We start from the raw sequence: 18122 nt of genomic DNA, 5'->3' as shown, positions 1-18122 counted from the left end.
TAGACAGCGTAAGGGATCTGAATATATCCTGTGATTTTTCCACCAAGAGTGACTTGGTAGCCAAGAAATCTGCAGCGGCACCAAGAGCTGAGCCCCCATCCCGTGTGCTCTGACTTATCAATCGAACAAATTGGAGGTCCTCATGACACAGAGGTGGGAGAAGGGTTTACCATCAGGAACAAAACTGAATGTAAAGATCAGAAGGGGACAGAGCAGTGTAGTCTTGGCCTGGAGGTCCACAGGAGCAGTCATGAGGATGAGTAGAACACCAAACAGAGACTGGAAGAGGAGAGGAGATGTCTGGGTTTTGCCAGCCTGTCCCAGCTCTTCCTTGCCAATGGCAAGATGGCCTCACTTTTGGGAGGCCACCAAATGAAGCAAGGAACTTAATGCTGTCAGCAAGTCGCCCACTGGTTGTCATGCATTTAGGACATCTGTACTTAAGTAGACAGCCGTGACCACTGCTGATACCTTAATGACCTCTATGTTTATCTGTAAAGGATAAACTGGATAGTAGTTAATGGGCCACCAAGTGCTGGCAGGAGAAGACAGGGAGAGAGGAAATAGGAAGGGGTCTGATTTTGCATGGCACATCTCCTAAGCAGTTAATCTCATTTCCAACAGCAAACTACAGAGCCAAATTATCCAGAAATCCTTCTAATTGCCATCAATAAGCATGGAGTCAGCCTCATCGATCCCAAAACCAAGGTAAGCAAAACTGAGGTCTTCACCAGATGCTCCTGAGCCCACTCCCCAACCCCTCACAGAGGTCATCCCAAAGAGTGTGCTGTTCAGAACTCAGGAGTTCTCATTAAGCCTACTTAGAAAGGCTGGATAGCCAGAAAAGTTTCTGGAGGCAGAAATTCACTGTTGCAGAGAGCCAGCCCAGCCTTTTTCAACAGGAGATGGATTGGGAGCATCAACTGTTAGGGCCCTGTAACTGTAGGGTACACACAGTCCTTCCTTAATCTTTTCACAGACATTAGGACAGGAGCTGGAGTAAATGAGCTCCTGCTAGTTACTGCCACCAGCCGCATGGTGATTCTAGTACGGCAGTCCTCCACAAGCACTGGAGGATCCAGAGCCTTGCATCTCACTGCCATTCCCATGAGGCCATGGTACAGTCTCATCACAGTAGACATCCTTCGTCTGCTTTGACGGAAAGTGAATGAGGACATGAGAGGTCCCCACAGCCCTTCGTGAAAGTCGAGGCTCTCACATGTTGAGTGTCAGTCTTGTGTTCCCACCAGGATATTCTCATCACTCACCCCTTCACCAAGATCTCCAACTGGAGCAGTGGCAACACATACTTTCATATAACCATTGGCAACCTGGTGAGAGGAAGCAAGCTGCTCTGCGAGACCTCCCTGGTAAGGAACGTTAAAGATTATTGGACACAGTTAGACTAAATCCTGACTTTGACAGGCAAAATTAAATGCTTCCAGCAAATTGCGTCTCAGGGATTCTCTGGGCTGAAAGTGATCTCTTAGAAGAGCCCCCCAGTGTGTTTTTTTTTCTTCTGCATTTCCCATGGCTCTGCTCAATGGATCAGGGCTCTCAGTTGGTCCATCATCCAACCTACAAGCAAGCCTGAGGTGCTTGGGACTTTGCCACCTCAGGAGCATGGGGCATTGCTCCCTGTCACTGGTCTGAAAAGCATGTTAAAGCCAACGTGGGCTCAGGGGGTACTCTTGAGCCCTCTTACCAAGATCCTTTGCCCAGTTTGTCCCTAGTAACAGTCACAGAAACAAACTGCCTCCTAGACTATCTTAAACCCAAAGCCTGAAGGATAAAAGTTCCTCCTGGATTAATTGTTATTTATCTGAGGCATTCAGTATTTTGTTGGCCATTTGAAAATCCACGTCTCATCCCAGCCTCGAGAGCATCCTGGGATGATGAGTTCCTCCATCTCAACACTCCAAATTATGTTTGGACTGTGTTCCTTGTGGTGATGTCATTCCACCCAAGGAGAATAGTGGAACAGGTCAAAATGTACCTGAAAAGTTGAAAGTCAAAAACTGGTAGCCAGTGTGTTCTGGAGGCACGAGCTAGAGACTGTGATCTATGCTCTAAAGGCCAGTAACGTCTTCTGTCTCCTCCTCAGGGGTACAAGATGGATGATCTTTTGACCTCGTACATCAGCCAGATGCTAACAGCCATGAGCAAACAGAGGAGTGCAAAGGGTAGCAAGTGAACTGCAAGAAGCCACTGGCAGGTGGCCATGAGGCTAATTCACCAGCTGAGGCCTGTGGGATACCCGTGCAGCTGGGGGAGAACCTTTGCCTCCCAGATGTGGAAGATGAGCCGAACACCATCAGGGAGTTCGCTGGACTCTGACCTTGAGGGCTCAAATCCCACCTCCCCTTCCAGCGAAGACGACTATCTCTGACCTCCCGTTCTCCTTCCCCACCCTGCACCCCGACTCCATCTTACACCTCAAAGATTTCCAGGGGACACCGCTGCTCTCAGACAGTGACTGAGCAAAGACACTGCAGCAGGAGGTTTGCCTGAACCCAATGGTTGGCATCACAAAGGCTCTTGGAAGAGGATTTGTGTGTGTGTGTATGTGTGCGCGTGGCTTGTTTTGGTTTGTTTTGTTTTTTTCTTAAGTAAGAGAGAGCTATCGGGATGCTAACAGCTTTTTGGTAAGGTTATGGGCATTTCAGTTTTGAAGAGGAATAACAGAGCCCTGACTGTCCTGGTTTCAGCTGGACCCATGTTGGAAAGATGTCCAGTGAACACTGCAGGGCTTGTTTTTTTGACGTTACAAAAGAATATGTTGCGTTCTTAAGAAAGAAAAAGCAGGCTGGGAGGAGCACATTTTAACTAGGAATCAAAATAAACAAACTACTGATCCAACAGGTTAGAGTACTAAAGTGCTGTCTGTGCAATGCTGGAAATATTTAAAGAACAAATTTTAAAGTTTTGTTTCTTCTTCTATTTATTTTTTAAAATATTAAAAAGGAAAAAAAATCCTGCATTTTGTGCCAGTATCTGGACGCTGACTTGGGGCTGAGGGTGACCTGCAGGACAATCCCTTGCCTAGGGATTCTCCCAGAGCTGTGATTGCCAGAGGCTGAGTAAGGCGCATCTTTCTCAACTTGTGAGCTCAGCTGGAAGTGAAGCTTGGAAGACAAATTATCTCCTTTTGCCCCCTGTGCCCAGACGAATTAACCCTGGGAGTATCTTTACTGCAAGTTTCAATATGGATGTAGGGGTTTTGAAGTCCCCATGCTTGGAAGACTGAGGCCAAGCCTGCGTTGAGCTGTAATTCAAACATGGACTTGGCCATCAGGGTTGGAAACAGCTAATGATTTTATTGTGCTTTTGTGTGTGTTGCTGTATAAAAATGGCTCTTTATGAGTCCCAGCTAGACCTGAACCACTCACAGCAAGGGCAGGCCCTTGATTTCAGTGGGCTTTTCTCCATCTTTGGTTGGCTGTACTAATCTGCTGGCTGGTTGTCTTCTCCACTCTTCCACCTGATGCCATGCAGTGCAGACCAGCCTGCTCTGGAGCAGAGTTGGGACCTGCCAGCAGAGAGGAGTCTGAAGCCATGTTGTGTCTGGGAGGATGCAAGGGAAGGAGCCTGGAGTGCCTTTCCAAAATCCAGGCTTCAAAGGAGCACATGCCTGGGTGTGGGGCATCAGGAAGGGTGACAATTGTCCACCAAGATCTGGTGCTGGTGTCACTAACGCTGAGTGGATCTCGGTAGATGTGGGAGACCTCTCTTGGTCCTGTGCATTGGGCTGACTTTGGCTGCTTTCATAAAAGTCCATATTGTAGGGTGTCATGTATTGTTCTCTTAAGCTCAGCTGGACTCAGACCTCCAACACCATGGCATGCCAGGCAGAGTCGGCAGCGCTGCCTACCGGACCTCAAGGACCACGACATCCAGCTGGGATGCAGCAGTGACTTTGGAACTTGGTTGCTGCACAAAAGTAAATGAGATGCTGCACGGAGACATCCACCAGCCAGCCAGGGCTGCCAGGAGATCCCCTTCCTCCACCATCCCCCTACCCAAGGCATTCTGGTGATGGGAGTACGGTTACACCAGCCAAGGCTACACTGGGAGCCAAGCTGCCTTCTCACCATCCATCTCTGATTGTTCTCTCCCTTTCCCAGCTGCCATGATCCAGCTGTCCCAGAGATCCTTAGACACGTGCTTGTCATCCCCATCACCACCACTGCTTTTTGTGAGTCTCCAGCCATCATTGCCTCCCACAGCACACTCAGTAGATGATGCAGCACAGCAATGTTTTCCAGCGCTGTCCTGGGCCAGCTTTCCACTGCCACCACTCTCATCCCTCCATTTACGGCTCTGTTGGCCTCCCACGCATCCCATCATTTTGGGGGGGCTGCCAGGACTCTGTGTGCGTGTGCCTGTGTGTCATATGTATTAGCATCTGCTGGCCTCTTTGTATTCACACCGAGCGATGTAACATGAAAAACATATGTCCAAGTGAAATATTCTAATTAAAAAGTATCAAGTGGTTTGTGGGAGGCTGTTCTGTGCTGCGTGGTTGTGGTGATGTCTCCACGGGGAAGGGTGGGCTCAGGGCTCCCAGGTCCTCACTGGGTACAAGACTTCTTCTTGCAGAGTGGGACTCCTGGTGAGAGTATCCAGCCATGGGGAACAAATCATCAGCGTGCCTGGACTGGAAATTAAATGAAAACTTTTCTTTTTTGGTAAAAAACACTGCAGCCCAGGGAGTCTCCATTGGTCATCCTCTAAGACAAGGGCTGGTTCTTCCACAAAGGCCAGTTTTGAGCTGAATCACTGGATTCAGCCAGTAATTCAGCAGGAAGTACTGGGTGAAAAGGTTGCATGTGGGAGTCAGACTACCAGCCACACGCTTAACGGCGTTGTCAGGCCCTGCTAGCTGTGAAGCAACAAAAATAGTAGCCAAGATGTGACAGGACATAAGGCATTGCAGGAGACCACAGGTCTAATAGGCCAGGCTCTGCCTGGACAAGGCTGCTGAGGATGAGGAAGACGAGTACAGGGAGATACCACTGTATAATGGCCAACCAGCAGCTAGATACATGGATGAAGGCGCGTTAAGGTGGTTTTTCCTAATACATATTAAAAGCAGCAGTTGGGGGACCATAGCTAAATCCCTCACCTGGACACCAGGGGACAGGCTGAGAACCCCATGGTGCACACCACTGCTCAACCCACAAACTCTCCACCTCCTCATTTTCGCTACTCACGTACCTCCATGTGAGTGGTACCCACAAAAAACTATGACCTAGCTATGGCTGCGGAGCATGGGAAGCGGGTTTAACAGCATCAGTAGCATCTTCTCCCCATGCTTCATAGATCTGGAGCTGCTCTATACCAACGCACCTGCGCTTCAGCCCTTTTCCAAAGGAGAATGCTGCCTTTTTGCATTTCTAGCCTCCAAAATACTCCAAAACTGCAACTTGGAAAAGTTTGAGTGCTTCTCAGCACAGCTAACTCTGAAACCTAATGCTTCTCTGTCACTATTCATTTGTGATAGCTTTATTTAGCAAAAACACCAAGCTGTGTGACACTTGTGTATGAGAAAATGTCTATAGCCTGATTCAGGTAAAGACTACTATTTTCTTCCCCTTTCCCTGTTTGTCAAAATAAGAACAAAACAGGGTAGGAGAGCTAAAATGTATTTAAAACAGCACTTGCAATTTACAAAAAATGTGTTCTTATTATCCGTTCAAGTAGAAATTTATGGCTTAAACCTGGGAGATGATCACATCTCCCTTGCAGTGTGGGGCATAGACCCCCTCCCTCTTGTGTGCCAGCAGCCACTGGGAGAAATGAAAATTGGAATAAATCCCAGGGCACAATGTGGTTATACAGACCTTCCCAAGGGAAAAGCAAACAGGACACTTGGTGGGACTGGTTCACATGCAGCTCAATCCTTCTGAAGGAAAGTGGTGTGCTCCTGGTCATAGTCTCAGTAGCTACACGGCCAAGACACCAAAAAGTCCTTCAGCACCCGTGGGAAGATACACTCTTGCTCACAGCCAAGGGGAAGAAACTGTCCCATTAGGGTCTATGGCAGGGCAAGAGTGGAGAAAAGGAAAACCTAAGCTGCCACTGCCTGCGTTATAGAAAGGTATGGGCCATAGTGACCCAGCCAGCAGCACTTGATCATCGTGGTGGGACTAGTGTGCTCTCAGGGATGGAGGAGACCTGCGAGGAAGGAGGGAGGGAGTATGTGGAGAAGAAGCCGGTCTGTCGGGAGAAACATGGGCAGCTGAGAATGAGGAGGACTGGAGGATGCTCAGATATTTGTAGCATGTGTAAAACACAGCTGTGGAAACAGAGGGCTTACGCATGGCAGGAGGGATTACAGGATGATTGCCCTGTGGGATGCCAATGGTCTCAGAGTTAAATGGTGGCTTCCATGTGGTTGCTGCATCTCATCATGGTTCACAGCTTCTTCGTGGCTGCAACTCCATCTGTGCTCCCTACACCCCAGGGCTCCCCGCCAGGTATGGAACTGCAAGTAAAACTGTAGGAGAGGAAGCTCGGTGCTCATCTCCTGCCTCCTCCACACAGAGGCAAATGGCTCCTCCTCTCCAGGTGGACCTGAGCCCCTTGGCGGGTTGGTGTTTGCATTGCAGGAAGGGGCAGCAGGAGACGGTCTGCTCTCTAGTCCTCATCGAGATGGCAGGTCCACGTCCCCTCCCTGTCCATATCAGGCCAAGACAGCGGGCATGTCGCTGAGCTCTGGAAAAGGGGACACACAGTGAGCTACTGAAACATCTGCAGTTGTTTTGCGATCTGTCATGAGCAAACAGAACCTGGCTGAAAATGCGTGAAGCCCAGGTTGGGTCATTTTGCCCGGATGGTAGCTCCATGGGTGCAGAGACCTGGTGCATGGGAGGGTCCCCAGTCAATCCCACCCCACCTTGCAGATCCAAGAGTGCTCAGCACCTCTGCGGTTTCTTTTCACAGCATCGCAGAATAATGCATATTGGAGGGGACATCTGGAGGTCTCTGCCCCAACATCTGCTTGAAGCAGGGCCAATTAGATTGGGCTGCTCAGGGCTTTGAACATCTCTGAGGGTGGATATTCCCCATGCGTCTGGGCCCCTGTTCCAGTATCTGACCACCCTCATGGGGAAGATTTCTTTTTTTCTCTTTATATCTAGTAAAACTTTCCAAGATTGCAGCTTGTGTTGATGTCAATGCACATTCAAGAAATGTGTTCTCTACACCCTCCCATTAGATGGTTGCAGACAGTGATAAGAAGCCCCTTGACCTTCTCCCACACTGTGCAAACCCAGATCTCAAATGCCCCATCCTCCAGCGTAGTGGCCCCACTGAGCTTGCTCCCATTTGTCACAATCTACTTGGTACTGGGGAGCCTGAATTGGACCCAGTGCCTAGACACGGCCTCACCAGTGCTGAACAGAGGGGAAAAATCACTTCCAACCGAGACTGAGACAACCCAGGATGAAGCCATCCTTGACCAGAGCATGGGCACCCATCACCAACCCATCCATCCATCCATCAGGACCCCAGTTCCCCACGGAGATGGCCCTGAGCAGGATGTGGCTCCCGGCTCTCCTCGCCCTCCTCACCTGTCCTGAACTTGTTGTAGGTGCCGCTCTCCAGCATCGGGCCACCGTCAGGGGCACAGCAGGAAAAACTCCGCTCTCGCCACCTACACGGGGAAAAGCACCTGGGTCAGGCCACCGCTCACTGTCATTCCCCTCGCAGCTCCCTGGTGCACCAGACACCTTTTTTCTACTTTGTCAGGGCAGGAACTGCCCCGGTATTTTGGGATTTGCTCAGATCCTTACCAAGAAGGGACTCTAGTGCCTGACTGATGTCTAAGTATCCACACTTCATGTGTGCAACAGCATTTTGAAGACAACTGTGTGAGTAAGTCCTGTTTTCTAAGAAATAGTTAAGAGCCCAAATGCCCTGCAGCTGTTGGTTCCTAAGCAGCCAGGAAAACTTAAAAATTGTGATTTTGGTGCATTCACAAACCTGACAAACAAGACCATGCAGGGCTCTCAGGCACTGCTGATGGCCCTTCACTCCCAGAAGGGCTGGGAGAAAATGTTGTTATTTGCCCAGAAAAGGTTGTTATTTGGCTGGATCAGAAGCATATGCAGGGCCCTGGGAAACAAGCACACAACATGAACGTGAGCCTGGAGGATACAGGCATGAGAAGGTATCACTGCGGTGGTGATGCGTTGCAGGAGCAGCTGCGAACCATCCTGCAAATTGGAGGCTTGAAAGCAAGGTGAAAGTCGCTAAAGCAGGACCTGAAGAGAACAGGGCGGGGTGAAGGAAGGGAAGGAGCCATTTTGCCTTGGGAAGAGAAAAGCTTGGATGCCCAGCAAACACGCCTGTACAGCTTTTAGTTCACTGCCTGGCCATACTGCTACTAATTCATTTCTCCACCACCCCAGAGCAAAAATTAGAGCTGCCACCCTTTTCTATGCCAAAGCAAGTCATGGTAAACAACAATCCAGACTGCTCACACAGGAGATTCCCAAACTTTCCCCTTGCTGTCATCGGCAGCAGAGTTGTGCTGCCAGCACCCCTGCAGAAAACACCCCTGAGCTGGCCGGGCTGGTCTTTCCACCCACCCGCAGCTGGCCAGCAGAAGACCTGAGCCCAGCACCTCCTGCTTTCTTTGGGCACCACTGGAATAAGAGCACAAGCAAGTTCCTCATCCAACTCTGCAGAGCAGAGCATCCAGCAGCCCAACCCAATTTGCTGGAGTGAGCCCGTCCTGCGAACCCCAGATTTCCCAATTATTACCCAGAGGCTGTATCTTTGACAGTGTGGGAAGAAACGAAATGTGCTGTCTGTGACATACTTAGACATTTTCTTCTCAGGGGGTCTGGCCTATGCAGACAGAGAGACACCGTTCGATAACTGGTTTGTTGCTACTGTAAATCCACCAGGTCTCCAGTGAACCCTGAGGGTAGACGATGCCTGAGCTGCCAAAATCACAAGGGAAAATGAGAGCAAGCAGGGGAAGCAGAGAGGTTTTTGTAGACTTTCAGGGCTCTCTTCTAGCTCCTGAAGGGAAAAGTAATGTTCTCAAGAGTAGTTTTAACCCTTCAGATCACCTGAAACCATCCCTCCTTCCCTCCACCTGGCACAAAAGATCAGGTTAGGATGGCCATTAGCAACTTGGTAGTTACCAGTGCAGAGCAAAGATGAGTGAGATGAGGAGCACAGAGGTCAGATCTGTCAGGATCCACATGACGTTGTACTGCTGCGGAGTCTGGAAGAGAACAGAGTATGTGTCCACCACCAACATCCCAAGATATGCAAAAAATGTTGTTCAAGCTCTTTCCTGCTGCTCGAATGTGGCCATTCAGCTGCCTGGTTTGCATGTGCAGTAACAACCCTCAGGTGTTTAAAGCATTTGGTGGCATTTCAAAGTGGCCACTCACCAGTGTGCGTTGGAGCCAAATCATCATCCTTCATAAAAACAGGTCTGTTGTGTGGCCAAGAATATTGTAGCACATCACAGTGAATATAACCGAGACCTCTTGTTTGTACAGGCAGGCCCTGTAGTTCTCACTGCTTCCCTCCAACATTAACATCAACTGGTGGTATCTCATTTTCTCTGGCAAAATTGTCCTTCATTGAACACCAGCTACCAGGTTTCAACTCAGGTCCTTTTCATGCAAAGGATCCTTTATCCATGCATGAACTGCCCCATGGTCTCCAAAGATAACCATGGACATCCCAACCCCACTTCCTACCCCTGGGAAGGGGAGGATTTTTGCTTACCATGAGGAAGAGTGGCTGGCTGAGATTCTTCAGTGTGTGGACGGCATTGGTGGTCACAGAGTGTGCCCCAGAGCACCACGCCAGGGAGAAAAGCCATGGCTCATTGACCACATAGAGGTTGGTGGTAATGTTTGCCTCAGCGTATTTCCTTTAAAAGACCAAAAGGCAATAGCATTCGTTAAGCAAGGAGGTTAGTACTTCCTTTGGGCTGAATCAAGGAGAAACAGCAATTTTCTGTAGCAAAGGATTGCTTTAGGACCTGGATAAGGAATAGAAAGGAAAGCCAACTAGGCAATAATTAATCATTCACAATTGGTCAATACAGAATAGCTGATCCGCTGGAAGCAAATGCAGTTAAAATGTCCAAAAGGTCAAAACTTTTCTTACCCTTCTGCCATAAGAATCAATGTAATGATGTGTTTGTAATCTCCCCATAGTGTGTTCAAAACCACCTCAAAGCTGGCTATTTATGTTTGTTTGCCACGTCAACTCGTCATTATTCAAGTTCTTATAAGCTACTGAAACTTAATATGAAGTAAGATCATACTCTGTGCAATGGTAAAGGACTGTATCATCAATAACAGCATTTGTAAATCTACCTAGTGTCTATCCAGGGTTTACTCAAATGGATCTACTTAGGTTTTTACATCCTGTGAAAATTATCATTGCAAAAACATGAACATTACTCTCATCCAAAGGATTAAACTTCTCATTTTCTTTTTTTTTTTTTTTTTTTTTTAAATTAAATTTCAGTGGGTTTGTGCACTGGGAAAAGCAAAGAATCCTATTTACAAAAGGAGAGCTGGACAGGTAAGACTGGCTTTTCTTTTTTTTTTTTTTCTTTTTTTTCTTTTTTTAATTTCTTTTTGGAGGGAACCATTTTGGAAACTTCTGCAATGAATGTGGAGCCTTCCATTGAAAGGATGACATTTTCAGTGTGTCACAAGCAACAGAGTACTGGAGGTAACAGAGACAAGAAATGAAGTCTCCAAAACATCAGCTACAAGACAGTGATGGTCTTTCACCGCAGCATTATGCACTTACACCGATGTCTGTGGAAGAGCCACGGAAGCTGTTCACTCTCCATGATTCACTGTTGGTGGGACTGAGGACAGTATGAATACAAAGACAAGAAATCAGGAGAGAGCTGTGATATTCTACCCAGGAGATCCTCAGAGCCTGGTCAAGTAAATATGGACTTGGGGGCAGGAGGGGGTGTAATAACGTATGCCACCTCTTGACCACACATCGGTCAACAGTAGGAGTGAACAACAGTCCTTCACTCCCAAAATAAAACAGGGAGGGCTGCTTGATCTAAAGCAGCGATTCTGAAAATGGAATAGATCCTGGAGCTGGTCACTGGAGGGAGACATTGCCACACGCATGAGGCAAACAGCGTCCAGATGTAGTCCACCGACTGTACTTGGGGCTGAAACTGCAACCTACCGGATATCTTCACTGGACATTTCAGTGTAGGCCAGATTGAGTTTGACAATGTTGTCCATCAATAGGTCTTCAACCGGGGCCTTACTGCCCATTGTCTGCTGAAACCCAGGAGCAACAGACTGAACAAAGGACCTCATGTCATTCTCCAGCCAGAGGACCTGCAGGCAACAAAAGGACCCAGTGAATTCACAGCAGACGTACTAATGTGCCCTGTCCTTCACACAAACCCAGTAAAGAAAATGTCTTGAGGGGCTTAACCCAGCCAGTCAAATGACATGTTTTGTTCAATGATCAAAGAACATTTGGATGCAGAGTAAAAACTTGCAAGTCACTTTCATCAAGAAATAAGTATGCACTGTTCCTTGCTTATCAACTTGAAATCAGTGAGTACGTTTCACACAGCCCAACAAAAGATGCGGTGTTTGAAATGAATGGAAAGACAGCTTTGGTTTATGGGAAAGGCAACAGAAAATATTCTGTTCTCCCGTTCTCCCAGCATGAGAGAAGAGATCTTCAGCAGACACAGAACAGCGTAACTCCCTGGACATCGATGGGTACATAACCTGATCCATATGCATTTAGCATTTATCCATTGCCAGGGGAAGGAGAAAGGCAATGAAGGCTCCCAACTCAGTGTATTTTAATTTAAGCCAGGAGTTTCTATGCAATATGTAAAATAAGCATGTGTGGCAGGGAGTAGGCTGCCAACTATTACAATGATGAAAGGATGCCGTTTAGGGGCTAAAGCATCAGCTGGTATATACACTGGCTTATTTCCCTGTGTTGCTGTAGGATTCATTTTGTACTTGCTGAGGAACCAATAGTAGGAATATACTCCAAATGATGCCTCTTAAAACAAGTGAAATGCAGCAGGACGGACTTTATGCAGGTGAAGTCATGCAAGGTATGACCCCAAAGTCCCAATTCAGAGAGCAATAAAAAGGTGTATGGAGGAGTGAGGCCACCCTACCAGATGGGGTCTAATCCCCGACTCGCTGAGGATGACTTCGAGGGTTCTGTTGATCCACGAGTTCCTGTAAGGATGTTTCTCTGGAGGGCGGTAGAGATCAAATATCACAAGTTTATTCTGACTGTCTGCGAGGCGCAAGAAATTACTTAGCTTGTAAATTGACTGATTCATTGCCTGGTTTTGATCTGCCCTTGACAGTGAGCCCATGCATGAAAATGGTTTGTCCTAGAAATAAACAGATATAAAAAAGGAAATCAATCAGACAGTCAACTCTGGAAGTCAGCTGCATGCAAAAAACTCATATCTCTAAGAGGGAAAAAGTTTGACATCAGCCCTCAGCAGGTGAGAATCTTTTATTTTGCTTAGCTCTTCTACCTGAGAAACAGAGGAAATTGACCCGGGCTGTGACAATGCTGCTTCTGGGACCTAAATTGTATAGTTTACAGCTAGTTTTGCTGTGCTTCTCTGTCTCATCATGTTAGCTGTGACTATTATACACAGCACCTTGCACAAGTAGCTCTTGTCGTCTTCCCCTAGCCCATGTGTTCTGCTGCTGCCATGATGAGGAGCCACAAGAACACCCACTAACCAATTGTTATAGGTCTCCTAAGCCTAAAGGCCAACTGGACAAAGCAAGGAGACACCATCTGAGGGATTTCTACTGACTTCTTTGAGTTTTGGGTCAACCAGTAGTTCCTCTCCTAACATTCATGCTATTAAGTAGTAGCCAGCTTGTGTCTTCTCCATCCAGTTGACGATAGTCCTTTATGGTGCTTACCTTAAGGAACCACGTTCCAGCATTCAACTCCTCCAGGGCATCCCAGGAGAATAATGCGGCATTTTGAGCAGTGTCATTGGGATAGACCTCCTTGATGTTAGTTGTCCTCCTCAAGGTGCTGTCATGCATGAGGAAAGGAACCCCATCGTAGCTGTTGGAGAGCAAGAGTTCAGGTCACTTGGAGTGCAGGTTTGTTCATGGCATGAGCCGGCTCATGCCAGGTCAGAAGAATATGTGGGCCACCATGAATGCAGCAGTACAGTCTCCCTCCGTGCAGAGGGTGGGATAGGGAGTAAGGCTGAGGCTCAAGACACGAGGTTATTTCTGGACTAAATACTGCTTGGTGACCTTGGAGAAGTCATGCCTGTCTATGCCTCAGTTTCCTCAGGGGCAAAGTGGAGATGGTGGCATTTATGCTTGCCAGCCCCTCCAAAAATAGGTAGTAACTTATGGTTGAAATCTCTTTTTGCTGACACCAAAGTGTTTCTATGGGTTTCAGAGGACTGAAGTCTAAATGGACAGTGATGGAAAGGCAAAATTTTCTCCTATAGAAGGGTCTACATCAGTAGAACTTCTAAGCATTAGTATTTTTCTCATTCAGTGCCTGGAAACTGCTCATCCTGCACAGCATGTTAGCAATTCATGGCAATGGGTCCCACAAACAAAGGCAATTAAAGAACTAATAATTAGGACTATGCTGTCCTAAGTCTGAACACAATTTTCTGTTGGTTTGCAGGCCTGATACAGCCCTCACTGTGGCGTAGAAGTCAAACTAGAGTAGGGACTTGTCTTTATACTCTGCAAAGCATTTAAAATATACTGTAGAAATAACGACTGTTAAATCAATAGCTACAGCACATTGACTTGCCTGAGAACAACCATGCCCTACAGCCCTTATCATCACGCACCAGCTGAGAGACCCTGTCCCAGCCATCAGTAAAACCTCATTGCCTGGCGTTGCACGTCTCCAAAGGCAACTCTTAGAAAAAGCAGCGCATATTCTGTGAGATGCAATATTTTCCCCTTACCTGATGGTGACATCCGTTTCAAGACCATCCCCACCATGTTCAATTGTCTTCTGAAATGACATCTCAGTGTTTTCTGGTGCCAGCTGAAAAAAACCAAAATGTGCATGAGCAGATAATTTTCAAACACACTGTGGAGGACTCTGTAAGTACTTTCTGCCTCTGTAACACCTGTTTTTTTTATTAAGGGAACATCATTATCTTGTTAAAGTCTACTGTTTGTTTTCTTCCACTTTAGCCACCAAACGCATCTTGTCCCTCAGGAACAGCGTTATCCATGTTAGAAAACCCATGCAGCGATGCCTCTGGCATGCAATTCTAAAAGGAAATGTATCCCCTTCCACCCTCTACAGATTTCACAGAAGAAAAAAAAAAAAAAAAAAAAAAAAAAACAGAAGAAGATGATGAAGGTAGCAAGACACAGGATGAAGAAATGATGTAAAATAACTTCTCCAGACCTACCATTGGTGCTCCACGGTGTCCAATGAGGGCTGGCTTTGGTCCAAGTGTCCCCATCTCTCTGATGCAAGGAGAGTACATCCCCAGAGGTATCAAGAAAAGAAAGAGAAGGATAGCCAGGTATGGACCAACAATTATCACCTGAACAACTGAAAGAATTTGAAGGAGGAAGGCTAGAGTTAATCCATGTGGTAGCATATGGGTTTGCCTTGCAGTTTGACTTTTAATACAGCCCTCCAGCTAAAGTAGCTGTTGGGCTCTGTCCCATCCCTTTTTCCCCTAATTTTCACATTTCACATGCTTCTCTCCAAACAATGCAACACAGGAAAACAAACTGGTCAAAGCAAGAATATGGTCTAAGTCAGGACTGCAAGTTTTGTGCTTTAATTACATCTCACTATGCCTTACAGCAAGACATGGCCTTAATTTCTTTTTCTTTAGAGGTGGTTCAATGAAATATCCCCCATCTGTAGAAAAACAATACTCAATACATGGATGCTGATTTTTTTCTTACTCAGGTAAGAACAAGCAATATTTTGAAGTTTCATTCACGGTGAAGAGGAGGAGAAACCTTTCTCCTTCAACTATGTTACATTCCCTTAAGGTGAATACTTCCTTGGTTCATTCAGATTGCTGTCAGTGACCTGTGCGTGACCTACAGAATCCTACAGACTGACTGCTCGGGTATTGCATCTCAGAAACTTGCGAACTCATTCCCTACAGTCTTCTCTGGAGTATGTTAACACATTGTCCACAAGTTCCAGTGAGCCTTCACCTCCGGGAACAAAACAGTTCCTCTGAGAAATGAGCACCTATGTGCCAATATTTCTTTCTTGAACGGGTACCACCACCCCTCTGCATGTTGTGCCAGTGGCTCTGAAGGAACTTGGGTTTACACCAAGCTGATGTATTGAGCTGGGCATCCATTAGGCATGTCTAGGGTCCCAGCATATTCCCTCCCAAAATCCCCAGCTGTAGTTCAATAAGAAAAATCCTGGGCAGGAAAAAAATATGCTTTCAGCAGCCCATTCTGTCTGTGATTTTTATTACAAATCAATATCTGCAGATGGGTGTCATGTAGATAATTTTGGCTATGTGGAGAGACTAGGTCAGAAAAACAGCCAGTCCCAGAGCCAGGCTCTTCTGCAGTTGTTCCTGGTATCTGGCCTTGTCCTTACACTACTTGGTCACTCTTCTCAGGGGTGGACAGGAACTTCCCATGAGATAACACTAGGAACTGATCAAGAAGCTCTTTCCCCTATCTCAGCTGGCTTCTCCTGAGATGCACTACTCTGACGTGGATTGACTGGACTAGAGATCCCTCCTGAGACAGCAAAGCTGAGAACAGCAAACAAAAGTCAGCCAAGAGAGCTGCCATGGGCTGCTTTTTCCCCGCAGAGGGCTGAACAAATTTCCATGCATGAATCAGAACATGGGTATTTCTGCTAATCTCCTCCATCTCAAGGCAGGTCACTGCCTTGATACAGGCCAAAACTGGAAGGGAACATGCAAACCAGTAACGCACCTGAACAGCCAGAGGACAGTGCGCAGCCCAAGCCCCAGCCCTGCTAGTTTCCCTGGATACACAGAAGTTAAAAGTCTCTTCCAGCTGGACTGCAGGTGTGGGAGGAAAAGGCTCCTGCCCACCTATTTTCCCACACTGATATACGTCTTTTGTCATATAGGGAGCAGGAAGCAGAGCTACCGTACCTTTCTTATCTGCTCTGATGGCATGAAGAGCCACGGGCCAGGACAGGAGGACCATGATGGTTATTGCCCCTATGTGGAGATAGGGAGCTGTGATCTGGGAAGGAGAGAAAAGAATTTTAGTCAAAGGATGAAGTGTGGATGCAGATGGAAACAAACCCCAACACGGCTACAGCCTTCCACCTGGATGGGCTCCTGCTGCAGATACCAGGAGTTCAACCTCTCTCCCACACCTGTATCGGATCCACCAAACACCTCTGGAGTTGGAGGAGAGATACGTGCCCCAGCCAGACCAGCTACCCAGGCTGAGGAGGGCTCCGCGCTGCACTACACAGCTCTCCTTTCTCCTAAGTCAGCTGAAGGGGACATGGCTGTCCTCATCCATGTGGACACGATTGCCATTACTGCTATGCCCTAATCTGTGAGCATCTTCCAGGGAGCAGCCAGTTTAATCCAATCTAACCCAATCCAATCTAACCCAATCCAATCCCAGCCAGGTAATAGTCACCTCTATACCACACTGCAGCTAAATCATTAAACCGATGTCAACAAACCTGAGTGATAAAATGTGGTATTTACACCTGTATGGAACTAACTATCGTGGTATAAGAGAAGTAGTTAATCTGGTACATGTCTGATCATGGACTTTGTTAGACTCATATAAACCCTGCAGTACCTAGTTTCACATATTAGCAATATATTCCAGAAAAATAATTAATTTGCATTTATTTCAAAGCATTTAATTCACTTGCATTAGGGCTAATTGCATTTTCTCTCTCTTTTTTTAAAACTTTTAATGCAATGTGTAGGTATTTTTCTTGATTTACTGACACAAAGCAATATATTCATTTAATGCTTATGATATATTACATAATACCTATTGCTGGACAGATATAGTAATTGGACTAGAATTCTTTCATCCTAAAGATCAAACAAGAAGGTCAGAAGTTAAGAACCACTTCTCTGCTTATCATGAATGCATGAGCAGAGCTGGAAACCAAGCAAAAATAATTTGTCACTTGTACAGACACTGAATGGAGGTTGGTATGACACACTTCTCATACAACTAGGCAAATCTGTCAAAGAAACCAGTCCATCATTTTCTCATGTTCGTCAGAGCCCCATGGTTACTGTTCCAGCTAGAACTGAGAGTTATTAAGGTATATGCTAGGAAAAAAAGTTATCCAGATGCAAGCCTTTCCTATTGCTTAGTCCATGCCTGATTCTCTAAGCTGGAAGGGGTGAAGAAAGCAACAGTCATTGAGAGATGTTACTGCATGTGATACTGTCTGCCCCGGACACTTGATACCAACATCTTCCGATCAGAAGCAGGATTTAGTTGCGTAAACAGAGGTGCCATCTGAGATGTCCAGGATATTTGAGATAGCTTTGCAGGGCTAATGGACATGACACAGGATCTACAAGAGATTCATGTTGTTTGGGAACAGCAGTGGGAGGCCACGTGAAGCATCTCAAAGGGCATGAACACCCAAAATAAACAGCACCTGTGGGGAACCCAAAGGCTCTTGTGTCTCCTCCTCCTCATCCACCTCCCCTGGAGTCTGTAAGGGAGAGGAGAAGCTGATGGTTTCTCATTACCTTTGCCAGTGCACAGCCCAATGGTTACTAAACTCTGTAGAGCAGGAATGTGCAATTAACGATACCCTACGAACACCACATCTGTGATTTCTCTTCCAGTCCATATCCATCGCTCTCCCAACATTCACAAGCAGTAAGCCACATGGGGGAGAAGTGATAGGCCCAAATAACATCTTCAGGTCAGCTGTGTAATCAAAGGCTACATACTTCTTGCTTCCCAATACATGTGGAAACCTGGACGCTCAGACACTAAACAGCACTGAGCAGGTCTTGCCTCCATCTCCAGATCTGGTGAGAGTTGAGGAGGCCAGCAGACCGTGCACTCTGACCTCCCGCACCCCGCAGGTTGTCCCACCTGAAACCAGCATTCCCCACCTCCTCC

The 18122-nt window shown here is 46.9% G+C and overlaps 2 protein-coding genes across 9 annotated transcripts in view; one reads left to right on the top strand and one right to left on the bottom strand.

Annotated features, from left to right (window-relative positions):
• MYO7A (myosin VIIA) overlaps window positions 1–4611 on the top strand; it is a 103883-nt gene extending 99272 nt beyond the window's left edge. For 6 of the 7 annotated variants that reach the window (XM_049823662.1, XM_049823661.1, XM_049823664.1 and 3 more), the window contains 3 exons: window positions 625–708; window positions 1251–1370; window positions 2105–4611. In XM_049823662.1, coding sequence (XP_049679619.1) covers window positions 625–708; window positions 1251–1370; window positions 2105–2194 — 294 coding nt within the window. In that variant the 3' untranslated portion in view covers window positions 2195–4611. The remainder of the gene's footprint in view (window positions 1–624; window positions 709–1250; window positions 1371–2104) is intronic. The other variant, XM_049823665.1, reaches the window with a different exon arrangement.
• Window positions 4612–5769: 1158 nt separating this feature from the next.
• The window catches only part of GDPD4 (glycerophosphodiester phosphodiesterase domain containing 4), a 34985-nt gene continuing 22632 nt past the window's right edge, over window positions 5770–18122 (bottom strand). For both annotated transcript variants that reach the window (XM_049823154.1, XM_049823155.1), the window contains exons 7-16: window positions 16145–16238; window positions 14438–14583; window positions 13979–14061; window positions 12951–13101; window positions 12173–12397; window positions 11203–11360; window positions 9757–9904; window positions 9159–9241; window positions 7575–7657; window positions 5770–6717 (exon numbers count right to left, since the gene is read on the bottom strand). In XM_049823154.1, coding sequence (XP_049679111.1) covers window positions 6686–6717; window positions 7575–7657; window positions 9159–9241; window positions 9757–9904; window positions 11203–11360; window positions 12173–12397; window positions 12951–13101; window positions 13979–14061; window positions 14438–14583; window positions 16145–16238 — 1203 coding nt within the window. In that variant the 3' untranslated portion in view covers window positions 5770–6685. The remainder of the gene's footprint in view (window positions 6718–7574; window positions 7658–9158; window positions 9242–9756; window positions 9905–11202; window positions 11361–12172; window positions 12398–12950; window positions 13102–13978; window positions 14062–14437; window positions 14584–16144; window positions 16239–18122) is intronic.

This window comes from Accipiter gentilis, chromosome 19 (assembly GCF_929443795.1).
Source record: "Accipiter gentilis chromosome 19, bAccGen1.1, whole genome shotgun sequence".
NCBI classification, from domain to species: domain Eukaryota; kingdom Metazoa; phylum Chordata; class Aves; order Accipitriformes; family Accipitridae; genus Astur; species Astur gentilis.
Note: the sequence above shows the minus strand (reverse complement) of the source record. Positions and strands in the feature narration are given on the sequence as shown.